Genomic DNA, 13,721 nt, shown 5'->3' on the forward strand with positions numbered 1-13,721 from the left:
TGTATGTTGAAGGATTACCCGATTTTTTCTTTTTTATTTTTTTTTTTTTTAGTGGTGTGAACCCAAACCCACTTCAAGAAGACTTCTGCTACTACAGCAGTTATAATCTTCAGCTTAGGAACCAAACTTTAAGAAACAAGTACTTAAAATAATCAGCACAGGAGGCCAATTGGGATTGCTCCGGCTTTGAAACACCGAGTTACAGATCCAGAGTGCCATCTACTGGGATTTTCAGAGGATGACAGAAGTTCACAAGAAGGATGATTCGAGTGTGGTTTTCGTGTCTGACAGGGAACTTGTTTTACTAGATAAAGGGGAAGCGGTAGAACTGAACTAATTTCCTCTGAAATAGAGCTTTTAACTCTGAACAACGTGTCCTGTTCATAAACAAGATAATACGAAGTAAGAGGTGACAGTTGTTATGTTACCTGTGTAACTGGTTTTAAAAAAGATTAAATTCCTATCCCTCTCAAGGTCATTATTCACAATACACTGGTGAACCAGAAAGATGTTTCAAGGTAGATCCTATGAAATCTATCCTATGGAATCTATCTATTCTATGGAATCTATCTAACCAAGATTATTCATTTTGAGGGACCAAACAGAGACTAAGTGTTAACGGGTGCAAAAGATGAGAGCAATTGCAAATGCAGAAGTGGGGAATAAAATTCAAGATGATCTCAGTGGACTAGTGCAATGGTGTCAAGCCAGGATGCTGAACAAGTGGTGCAAAAGAAATCTAGCTCACAGATACAGACTAGGGAAGAACAGGGTAGGTAGTAATGCAGAGGGAAAACGACCTGGTACTTCCTTCTGAAAAGAATGTGCAACAGGTTATGGTGAACCTCAAGCTAAGAGCCTCAGTCAACAGGATAACAGCCCAAACTGGGAGAAATATCAGTTCTAAGAAACAGAGGTGACTATTCCAAGCTCAGCTAGCAGTTGTGATACATTAGCTTCAACACTGTCCAGCTGAAGACACCATCCTCAGCAATTGAAGCCTTCCTGATGACAGCAATAAGAACAGGGTTTAGAAAGCATGTCCTTTGAGGGAAAAAAAAATGAAATTAAGAAATAAGGGGTGTGTGCAACCTATTCTGTGATAAGAGACTAATAGAAGTGTTCTAGCAAACTGATAAACCAAAGAACAGTACTGAAAAATATGAGATGGTTTCCCAGCGACCACTGAGGAAGAAAAGATAGAATTATACTAACTGTAACAAAGAAAAGCTTTTCAGTTTTTATAGTGGTGAAATGTTGAAATACTACAATGAAATACTCATTCTGAAATCGATCATCCTTTCAGGTCCCCTTCACCACTGCAGTTCAGTGTACTCTGATAGCACACCAACTGTACCAGTGCTTAATTGGAACCAGGTTCTTTCTATAAGCCTGTCTCCAGAAACCTCATTCTCAACAACCTACAAAATCTCTTTATGTAATCTGCTTATACTCAACTACTTGTAAGCTGTCATGAAATATCTTTGAAGGGGTGATATAATTTGAATATGCAATGTCCCACTTGACATAGGTGGAAATTTGGAAGTAGTTTTTATACAGATATCTAAGTGTCCAATAGTTCACACCTCATGAATAATTTACATAGAAGACAGCAAACATTCTGGTAACCAGAAGCTATGGATAAAAGCCTGCTGCTCAAAGGGAGCTGTAAGTGCAGTAAAGTATCTGGCCCTAATTTTTCCATACATTGCCAAACTACTGACCTTTGTAGAGGCTGTGGAGAGAGTTACTGACACCAGGCGAGCCCCTGCTGTGCACAAGACCCACATTCCTCCTAGAGGGGCTTGAAACACACTAATACTGCCTGAAGAATCTTCTGAGCTTCCGAAATCATGGAATTAACATTCCCAGATCTTGCAGAAGGCCATGGAAGAGTGGCATCAGCCAGGCCAATTGAACAGCCTTACCTACTAAGGCTCTTCCCAATGCCCAACAAATGCACTACATTACTACAAATATGTTACAGAATTCAGAAGGTATAGTGCATTGTCAGAAATAACTCAGAACAAAGAGCTTCACAGAAGACCTGCTTCTCAGCCTGCTTTTCCAAATACCTAATCCAGTTCCCCATTCAGCAAGCCTGCTACATACTCCTAAAGCTCAGCCTGCTCAGAAGCCACTGTTGCAAGACTGAAGATTATGCATCTGCTAACTCCAGATTTGGTTACATTCCTATCCTTTACTGGCAAAAGAGGATCTTCCTAAAAGCTTAGCTAGTTTGCATGAGCAAATTGGCCTCTCTGACATGTTCCAGAACTGTTCCACATTTAAAGGAACTTCTTTCTGTTGTCATTATTCCAGAGAAGAGTAGCTACCCAAAAAAAAAGCCAAGTTTACATATTGGGGAGTCACACAGGAGTCACATACTAATGCAGCTTCCTCTACTACAGCTTTCTGAACATCTGCTATGACGGGAACTTAATATTTCTTTAATCTTGCTTTCTTCCCATACACTTCACTTATATTAAAGACAATATTTATTTGAAAACTCAGTCACAACATCCCTTCATAAAAGGCACATTAAATTCCGTTTATTATTTTTACAAAAAAACAAACTACATCATTTGCTTTGGTTTTTTAGAGCATAAGTAGCAATGAATAAAATAACTGGTTCTAACAACTTTAATAACTTCTGTACGTTTCAGAGCATGGGGAAAATGAGGACAAAAATAGCAACAAAAGAGAACACATGCAAGCTTCATTGCGTCTTCTCAGTGCAGTTGCTATGCAGCAATTGCCTTCCCACAAAGAACTTTGGCTTTTTTGCTTACTAACATTTCATCATTCAAGCAGATACGGCATGTTCAGATCCAAAACAATTTGAAAGAAGTCTTTGCTCTGAGAGCTGTCTCAGATAACTACTAATTAGAATGTACATGCCCTCTGACTTGCTTGTTTTGGAAATATATGAGCAATAACACAGAATATACAACCTAAATAAGCAGCCAACACTATCACAAAACAAGAAAAGTCCTCTCTTCACCCTCATGTAAAAAACACAGAGAAGCAGGCAGGCACTTAGCTTAAGAAAAAAAAAAAAAAGGAGCATTTTTTGGCAGTGAATGTGGACAAAGTTTGTCCCCACTGTCTTTTCCAACAGGTTTCTGGCCCACTGCTCTTTTACATGCCTGTGTTTTGCTATGGATGTGGGCATATCAAAAGCTCTTGTTGTAAAGAGCCACCTGCTTACTCATTCAGCAATAGTAAAACACTTCATGAATTACTTCCCTTCACAAAATTTTATGCACACACTGGGAAAAGAATCAGTAAATCGATGTTCTTTATATGGATTTAGGTAAAGAATTTATCCTCTTCCCAAGGACAAATGAGAATAATGAAGTGTTATATAGGGGTCCAGGACTACAAACCTAAATTAAGTCACCGGGACAGATTTCCTGGCTTTGTATTCCTCACACACAATTGTTACCCCACACACCATTCACTCAGTCTCATATGAGACCAGCCACCATCAACCTCCATCACCAACACAGCTGTACCCAACCCCATTTGCCAACTCTGTTTATTACTCACACTACCTGATAACTAAGCTAAACTGCTTACAAGCTTATTGCCTGCCCTAGGAAGTACATTCTGACAGAGATATCACAAATAAGCACCTACCATAGTAATACTATATATCCTGAGAAAAAGGCAGTAATATACCTTTATCCTCATCACGAAGGGTAAGGGCACTGGTTCCCTGACATGGATATCTGTAAAGTACCCCCAGCCTGGGTGGGCAGCAGAGAGGTTGGGTGTCCCCTGTCAGAGGCCTCTGTTGTGGCCCTGGGAAGCACAGCTGCCTGGGTATCACATGCTGCAGCCACAGAGGCTGCCTATTCCTTCTGGGAACAGCCCGATGCAAGTGAAAGTGTTCAGATGCTGCCCTCAAGGATGAAATTCACAGAACAGAATCTGATGCTGAAGTTGTAAGGTGCCACATACCTGGCCTTGCTGAGCCACAGCTGTATGTGCCAGTTCATTAATGTTTCGGCTGCAAAAGGTCTTCTTGGGACATAGCTGAGATTTCACACCATGGTTCTCCTGCACCAGCTCTGTTCTTTTGGCCTTGTTCAAAAATGCAACCAGTGTGAAACTGGATAGGAGGACAGAATGCTCTTAAGACTCTTAAAGTTCCTCTGCTTTTCTTAGATTTAATGGTTTGTTGACTATCTCGCTCTAAGGAGAGTTTTCTGGTGCTTTTCTGTTAGGTTTTTCCTTTCTAATTACCAGTAAAATACTTTAAAAAATATCCGTAAAGTCAGCCAGTTGTGCCTTGTGGCTTTCAGCAAGGGGGAACAGTTACAGAACAAAATATTTACACCAGCAGGCAGAGTGCATACATGCATACTTAGCATTTGCCCTGGCAAAGCCCAATAAACTGGCAAAAATGTTAAAAAAAAAAAAGAGAAAACCTACAGCTACTGCACAGCTGAGTTGAAGATTACTAGAGTTAAATGAGTTATAGTATTCATTTTCAGCATCCTACAGCCAGCACACACTGTTCCTTGCTAATCCCAGGACTGAGATTTTATCTTCCACACAATTCCTATCCAACAAAGAAACTAGGTGCAGTCATGTAACGTGTAACAGATCTGGGGTTGTTCTGGTAAGGTTAATTGATCCTAAACTTCATTAGGCTCTTAGGACTCAGCAATACAGTCAGTAGCACAGTTAGTAATACCATTCTTTCCCATATTTCTTGATTTTTTGATGAAGTTCAATGTATTTTTTTAGCCTTTAAGAAGAAATAGACCACCATAGACGACTGGAGTAGACCATACTGTCCATAGAAGAACAGCACATAGAGTCTTTCAGAGGTACTACAAGTTACTTGAGTTGCTGCCGGTGGAAAACATAGCTCTGAAGCCATCATTTACACCACCTAGAAGAAAAGCTAAAACATCCGATTACTTTCAAAAATCTGAAACTTTGCTTTTAATCTTCGCATTTCCCTGCCTTTAAAAGGAAAACAGTAGCACTGTTTACATGGTTCAGAAAGTAATTCTTGTTGTAAAATTCTTCTTTATAAAAAGTACATTGCAATTCAATAAAAGGACATTTTCAAAGTAGTTAGTGAGGCAGTTCATTTAGAAACAACAATTCCACAGAGCAGTAGATCGATTTAGGAAACAAGTCTCAGCCTCTGAAAATCAATAAGCCTTTCTGTAACAGCAGCAGTATAAAGCAGCTTTATAAAGTAAAATCACTTACAATTATCAGCTTCGTAAGAACAGTCTGCTGATTTTCTCAAGCCACTCAACAGTTTTCAGGTCATGCTTTTAATTCTAAAGTCAAACAAAATCAGACTGATGGCGCCACAGAACCTTCTCACCTTCCTTCACTGAGGTGAAGGGCCAGACCTTACTTGTCCCATTGCTACCACTTCACCATGCTCAGTTTCCATTACCATGTCAGTTACCCCTCTGATGCACACTTTCTCCTTCCCACACCTCCCAGATACCACATAATCTTGTGAAACTTCTCTAGCCTATGCACTACCAGAACAGGACACCCATGAGGGGATCCTCTCTGAATGTAGAGGTGCTCGCAGGAAGTTGTTCATTCTGACTTGGAAACAGGGATCGAAACAGGGATCTCCATCAATAAGACCTGATGTTACAGCTTGAGGAAAAAGCCCAGGTTCCCAAATTACGATTTAACTTTCTGATTTCATCTGAGAGCAGAGGAGAAATCCTCCTTTGACACTTTTATGAAGGTGGCTTGTTCATAGAACATGCAGAACTGCTACATACCATTATTTTCTTACATTTACTTTGATACTCCTACCTGCTGCAGTGGAGTATCCCAACATTTATACTCCATCCCCTGTGTAAGGAAAAGAAATAGGTATTGTTTTCTCAATCCTGCGAACAGATGGCTGCAGCTGGGCCTGATCAACAACCCAACACGGACACCGGGGGGGTTGGTGGTGGACGGGTGGACATATGACACGATAACCTCACGTGCAGGTCCCTCAGCCCCAGCACCTCAGGTACACAGCGACTGCTGCGCACACGGGCCAGGGGTTTAACTCCTTACGGGGAGGTTTGAAACAAAGTGGGAAGGAGGAGAGAAGGAATTAAGCAGAAAAGTAAAGGCAGAAACGCAGCAGTCATTGCCCTGGTGATGTTAACCATGCTTAGCCACACGCTGACAGTAACGATCACAAGCAATAAAGTGTTTGCGGTTGTTTCTCTCTTTCCTTCAAGTTACTGCACCACCGCCGCTGACAAAGCTCCGGAGCAGGCAGACCGCCGCCAAGACGTGCAGAACCGCTGCGAAGCCGAGCCCTGCGCGGAGCTCGGCGGCTCGGTCGCAGCCCCCCCAGACGCTGCGGTTAGCGCCGCTGTCCCACCCGCTCGCAGGTCTCCGGGGGGCGCTGCACGCCGGGACACCCGCAGCGCCGCGGGCGCTGCCGCCTGCGAGGGACCGAGCGGGACCCGACGGGACCCTCTCCGCAGGGAGGCGGTGACCGTGCCCCCCCCGGCCCGCAGCATCACACCCGACCCGGGCGGGGGGCGGCGCATGCGCGAGGGGCGGCAGCGGGGCAGAGCGGCGCGGGCAGCGATGGCCGGCGGGGAGCAGCGCAGCGCGCCCGGCGGCCCCGAGCCCGTGGCGCTGAAGAAGGAGATCGGGCTGGTCAGCGCCTGTGCCATCATCATCGGTAAGAGACCGCGCCGGTGCCCGGGAGCGCGCCCCGCTCGGCTGAGCCCCGCGGAGCCGCGTGGCGAGGCACGGTGCCGCGGGCAGGTGTCCCGGGGCGCCAGCTCCCCGCCTGGTCCTGGCCAGGTTACCGAGCGGCGCTGCACGGCACGGCGCGGTTCGCCATCGCCTTCCTACAGCGCACGGTCCCGCTGGAAGTGCCAGCCAGCGGTGGGTAAAAGCCGCCTCTGCCCCAGCTGCTCAGCTGAACTTTCCTAAGGCGTTCTCCTGCTGGCCTTGAGAGCTGTTAAGGCTTTACGTGGCACTTATGTGTAAGGCTAAACTAAAAGTTGATTCTTTTATCTGAGATTGGGGTTCTTCAGAGTGAAGGTGGTGACTTGGACTTTCAGAAGGCCGCTGAATACCCTGCGACCTGCAATAGCCGAGCAGGATTTGGCAGCACGGCTGTCGGCAGAGACGCGCTATCCCGCTTCCCGCGCCTGCTGATGGTTGGAGCAGTCTCTGCCCACCGGTGCCTTCTTTGACAAACCTTCTGGTTTGTGTTTCCCCCGTGGCAGAGCCAAAACTGAGAGGTCGGGCAGGCTCTGCTCGCACCTTCCTTCAGTGAGTGCTGTCACTGCGGCGTCTGGGCTAGAGAAGTGGGGGCAAGCCTGGGCAGTTTCCCAGTGGAAAACCCTATGGGAAGACCAATCCATTACCTTCACCTCCATGAGATGTTGGAAGGACTGGCAATGGCAGCTGGGGCAAGGTCCATGGCAGCATGGGGAGATGGCAGCAGGCACAACAGGAGCTGTTGGATTCACAGGAACACAGTAGCAGAATTGACTGGGACACCACACCGTATCTGCATGAATGATGTCCCCAAGCTTGAGGCAGAGGACTTTGCTGTGTACTTCTGATAGGTTATCATACTACCTTATGGCAATTTTATGCTGTTAGCCCTGTATCCCTTTATGCCCCGTTTTGGTGGGAAGGGTCTTGAAAAAAAAAAATAAAAGAAAAATAAAAGAAATTTCAATGCTGTTAAACAGGATCATTTACATCACAAGCGAGACTGCTATGGAAAAGGAAAATATTTCACTTGTTCCTATAATGAAACACTGAAATCTAATGGGCAGCTATAGCTGCAGTCTGTGGGAAGATGTGTTCTAGGTGCACAGACATGCCTTTACCTTGAATCATATAGCATGTTTAAGGGGGAAAATCTAGTTTCTGGATCTCAGTGGAGCTCAGGTGACCTTGCATAAGAGTGGTGTACGTACAGGTAATCGGCCAGGCACAGTGCTTCCAGTATCAGGTATCACCTGAGTTGCTGCTGGCCCCAGAGGAAATTTATGGCATCTCTGTCATTTATTGGTCCTGGTATTAGGTAACTGTATCTCAAGACTGCTACCCTGCCCTCCCAGATCCCTTCCCAGTCTACCTGACTCAGTTGCAACATGTTGCAAGCAGAGCACATATATACAAAATAGATCTTATACAAGATAGATCTTGTGAAACAGCCTCTCATCTAATCAAAGACATTTGAGTAGGGAAAAATACTGGCATTTATGACAAAGTCTAGTACTGTCAAGCAGTTCAAGTATTTGAGAAAGTTATTTTCACTGCCATATAAAACCTAAAAAGGCTGATGCAAGTTCTCCCATATTTTGATAAAAGAAGTTTGAAAAACAACCCTAGGATCCTATTTTGGAGATTGATTGCTTTGTGTGGAGATGTATGAAATTACATCATGTATCACAAAGTCTTCAGTAACAAAGTGACAGATAGTATAGTACAGCTTTGTAGATATCACTACATAAAACATTACAGCTTATAATCAAAGGACTCTGTAAATTACACCAGATCAGCTCGCCATTAGTGGAGTTAAAAGAGAAATCTTACTTAAGGCTCTTTCAACACAAAATTAAACTACTTGATCTGAATTGGTATTAGGCAACTAGTTAGCTCACAGATTTTCTGTATGATAAAGTTTAACATCGGGGAAAGACTTCTTTCCAAATGACTGAATGGGGGGCATGGAATGGGTGTAGTTGATGTTACTGCATTTTGACCTGAAGACACAGCAGGGCTCTCGTGTCAGCCATCAGAATGCATTTCCTATTTCTGAATTGGAGAGGAAAACCCATTTCTCTTCAATGGCTTAATCAAGCTCTGATACTCTGATGTCCCATCGCAAAGTTGTACTGCTTGAGAACACCAAGAAAAAAGAAATCACTTTTGAAATAAACCTCCTCTTGCTCTGCATGGAGATAAAAGAAGATTATGCTTTCTATTTTTCTTTAAATATTCTTGTAGGTTATCTTTATTCAAATAGTGTAAACAACTGCTGCAAGATATAGAAGATATAAGATATTTTTGCATTATCAAATAGCAGCTTGATATTGTGACCTGCCAGCTTCACACCAAATGTTCTGGTTTAGCTGACTGCTCTACTATTTCTAATCAGCTGCAGGATGGATTTAGATGATTATAATCTTCTAGTAATTGATAACAGGAAGAGGAAACAAGGGAGTATTCAGAAAATACTTCAAATATGAGCCTGTGAATATGTGATTAATAAGATTGTGGTTGCCTTCTATACACTGAGTCTGCTTGTTTAAAATAAAGCGTTATATGATTTGCAACTGGGGAGGGGTGAATCAGATAATTTTGTAAGTGCTCCCTGGCACAATAAAATTGAGTGAAAGAGAAGGCTTGGAGGTGGGAGCATTGTTACCTGGTATATTTGAGATTATGCCAATAGTGCCAAAGACTGTCAATATTTCATAGTAATGAAGTGTCACAGCTGCATCTGAGGAAATCATTACTACTTCTAGATGCAGGTACATCACTTTATCCAACTTAAACCTTATAGGCTTCTGGTTATTGGAGCTGAGGAGCTGCTCAGCCTTCCCTGTGAACGCAGGGCACATCCTGGTTCAGGGAGCAGTAACTGTATCATGGGTGGGCAGAGGCAGCCCTCATCCTGCCCCTGCAGCTCTCATAGCCTGCAATATAGGTATTCCCTTTCAGTCTTTTTTCCATGTAATTATAGGACAATTTTCTTACTGCTTTCACAACTGAGATACTTGTCAACATAATAAATTGTTATGCCATCGTAATGGCATAACAACAATAATCACAAAACTTATCCTTTAAAATTTTATCCTCTTATATAGAGGTTTGAAAGGCTTTGCCATAAGAAATACCAGTGCATCTAACAGAAAATATTCAGAAGAATAGCAGAAGAAAGTACGTCAAACTAGGAAGATAATATGCCTGTCCTATATCCACCCCATAAAATGGTCTGATTTCTTCCAGCAGGCTAGCTTTCTCACAACACTTCGTTACTTCATTATTTATATTTTTTTTAGTTTGCATATGAAACAGGCCTAATTAAAGAAGAAAGCTATTTACAAAGCTTGTTTCATGTTGAGGCAGAAGACAGTTCTTTGGAGATCCTAATGTAAATACACGTATTAAATACAAAAACTTCTTGTTTTAATGCTAAGAAGAGACTAATACTTAATGACTGTAAAACTGAACACAGTGTTTAGTAACAAATCTGTCTGACAATACATCTCAGCCACAGAATTTTGGACAGTGACTGAGACTTGCTGTAGGACTACCCAAACTGCTCTGCTCAAACATGGTTATATACAGGGAAACCAAATCTTTCATGGGTTCCTGCAATTAATAATCTTCTAAGGTACTCAGTTACACTGCTAATTAAGCTTGCCAATACTCAGATGAAGAGATATAGCTTAAAAAGTAGTAACATATGTGCTTTATTATCAACTAGGTAACAACTTTTACAGATACTATATAATTGCTTGAACCCCAAATTACTATTTATTTAGCACATAGAGAAATCTATGCTGTTTAATTGAACACTTTATGCACTGCCTACATAGTTATCTTTATATCTCATTTGTAGACCTACATGTGTAATTAAGATTATTGCATATGTATCTTTTCTATGAACGCAGGCATATAAGCTATACAGAGAAACTCTTATACAGTGACTTCAATGCGCATTTTGCCTGTGTCAGTGAAAAACTGAGTAGAAAGCTCCATGACTTGGCTTTGTGTAGTTTTACTACATTCCACTGTTCTTTAGAATGAAGTACAAGAATTAGAAAAAGCAGCCTGATTAACATCTGATACCAGCCTATTCTTTTAGTCTCAATAACAGAATTCACCATTCTCACATTAAAAATGTGCATATAACTGCATATACAAATTGCTTGTATAAGACATTTAATGAGTGTAGTTTGATGGTTTGAAACAGACCAAGTAGCTTTATATAAAAAAAAAAAAAAAAAACAATTAAACGTCTCTTACAACATTTGTTTAGGCAGCTTGTAAAACTGCGTGGAAGTAGCCATAGGTTCATACTCACGTTATAAAGTCTGTTGTAAACATGTGAATGATTTTATGTCAGGCCTTATAAGGCCCATTGGAAGACCTACAGATTAAGCCAGAATAAAATATATTAGCTAAAACTAAATATACTTCCTTATTTTGCTGAGCACAGGCAGTGAAGTTATCTGTATCCACTGACTTGGCATTGCTTAAAAAATGCTTATAGTGCTCCTTCTACTCACAAGCTTAGTGTAAGTTCCCTTATAAACTGGTTCCCAATTCAAGTCCAATGATACAACCCTGGCCAGTGAGCAATATGTTCGTTACTGCTACTTCTGAAAGTAACATTCTAGAGTTCACCCTTTCACATCACCTGGAAAACAGCACACACTCACTTTCTTCCATAGCTGATGTCAGTCAGGCCTTACACATGATGTCAGCAGAATGCATACCAGCTGAAAAGCTCCTTTACATTGGAGATGCTTCCTTATGTCGGGGGTTTCCTAGTATGTAGTGCAAATTACTGTTCACATCATGATAACCCATCAAGAGAATAACCAAATAAGGTTCCTTGATTGTCATTGTATCTGCCTGGCATTGTGCTTATTAACTAACCATGGCATATGCATCTACAGGGAAGTTTTCATCTGCATAAATATCACCTCCAAGGACAGCATTCTGTGATAACACAGAGATATAATTGCACTGTATGCAATCTTTCTTCCTTGCCCATAACAGAAAACTGTTTACCAGCTTTCCTGCTTGTCAGTTTGCTCTCTCCTTCACACTGTGTCTCCTGCCGTTCTAACATGCCCTAAATCCCCCAGTCTTCATAGACAGAAACCTAGTGCAGGATTCAGCAAGCAGCAGCTAGCTTGCTGAATCCTGGGGATTAAACACTGGGGAAGGAGAACACAGGGAACTGGAGATAGCCTTCATACTCATCTTTTTTGTAACATACAAGAACTGAAGTAGAAATCATAAAACTAGAATGGTTTGTGTTGAAGAGAGCTTAAAGCTCATCCAGTTCCAACCCCCTGCCATGGGCAGGGACATCTGCCACTAGAGCAGGTTGCTCCAAGCCACATCCAGCCTGGCCTTGAACACTGCCAGGGATGGGGCAGCCACAGCTTCTCTGGGCAACTTGTGCCAGGGCCTCAGCACCCTCACAGGGAAGAACTGCCTAAATCTATCATCTTTCAGGTTAAAGCCGTTCCCCCTTGTCCTATCACTATATGTCCTTGTAAAAAGTCACTCTCCAGATTTCTTGTTGGCTCCTTTAACGTGTTGAAACTTGATAGGTATTAACATCAGCTGCTTGATGAATCCTCTCTGATCATGTTTCATATGCTGCCATTGCTTAAGGAGACTGATTACTTGTCCCTTAATCAACTGGCACCTATCAGATCCATCTCTTTATCAAGTAATGTGTCAAATCATTAGATCATTCTTAGTCAGGCTCAACAGGCTTCTCTGTATTAGTACCCAAGTTACAGAACTGCAGCAGAAAGAAAAATGTATGAGAAAGAAGAAAACCACCTATATCTTTAGGCGAGTTTTTCAGATCTCTGTGATCTTGCTTGGGGACACAGAAAACAGTGGTGTTGCAGCAAGAATCTTCTCCTGCTCTGAATCTGTGTGAGAGTGTTTCACTTTTATAGCTGGCTGAAGTTTCAGGACACACTTTTGTTTGCCAACTTGTGAGAGTAATACAGATTACTTCAGTGGTTCTCTGTCTCCCTCTCTCTCTCTTTCTCTTTCTCTCAGGGTTTCAAAAGCAGGTCTTCCCTATCTCTGCTGCACACCTTGCTAACTAATATTCTGAGCTTTCAGTTTCTCCTGGCAGTTGCTGACGAAACAAAGTATTTACACGTACATGACTGATTTTTTTTCAGAGCAGTAGTTCAGAATCTAGCTCTGGACTATAGAGAGGTGTAATTTAACATCTTGGCCTCTCATAAATGAAATCACAGTTAAATAAAGGCAGCAGTCGATTTTTGTGCAGGATAAATGGCACTTGTTTAGCAGTGGGAAACCACAGACACTTGTGAGGTACTTGTGAAGAGGTTTTTCTGTACAGTCCAGAGGCTTAGGCTGAGATTCAAAACTACTGAAAATTACATGTGCAGGTTCCATATATACATTAAAGCTGATAGGTGTCCATAATTTGGTATGATACCCAATATGAAAAAGAGCTGCATGCTACTGAGAAAGATCAGAGCCTACATTTTGAAAGAAAGCAACCTAGCGATGCCTATCCAAAATGCATTGTGAAAGTTACATTTATGGCATGATGTGTTTCAGGAGTGATGCCATGTTCTTGCGTTCTTTGAGGCTGCTCCACCCATCAGAATCATCTGGGATAGCTTTGCACCTGAGCTTAGAGTGCTGCAAACAAGCTGCATTTTCACTTGCTAGGAAAAACCATGGCAAAGTTCAAATCAAGCTTGGTAAAAATCCAGGGAGATCCTACAGCTCCTCTGGGCTAGCAGCTTACCTCTGAGGCTGAATTTACAGAGAGAGACAAAAGGAGCTCTAGTTAGAAATTTCTGGCAGAAAAAGGAAAAAGCCTTAACTTTTTATTTTTCATAATTGAGTCTTTCTGGACATAAAAAAGAGTTTTGTTTGTCCACACATGTGCCTTTCTGCTGCAGTTCGTATCCAGGAGCATTCAGTGTGTGAAGTCC

General features: G+C 42.3%; 1 protein-coding gene across 1 annotated transcript in view; it reads left to right on the forward strand.

The window, feature by feature from the left end:
* Positions 1–6,510: 6,510 nt before the first annotated feature.
* SLC7A10 (solute carrier family 7 member 10) overlaps positions 6,511–13,721 on the forward strand; it is a 42,533-nt gene continuing 35,322 nt past the window's right edge. Inside the window, exon 1 of the mRNA XM_065661599.1 lies at positions 6,511–6,688. Coding sequence (XP_065517671.1) covers positions 6,550–6,688 — 139 coding nt within the window. The 5' untranslated portion in view covers positions 6,511–6,549. The remainder of the gene's footprint in view (positions 6,689–13,721) is intronic.

The sequence above is a fragment of the Lathamus discolor genome, chromosome Z, assembly GCF_037157495.1.
Source record: "Lathamus discolor isolate bLatDis1 chromosome Z, bLatDis1.hap1, whole genome shotgun sequence".
Lineage (NCBI taxonomy): Eukaryota > Metazoa > Chordata > Aves > Psittaciformes > Psittacidae > Lathamus > Lathamus discolor.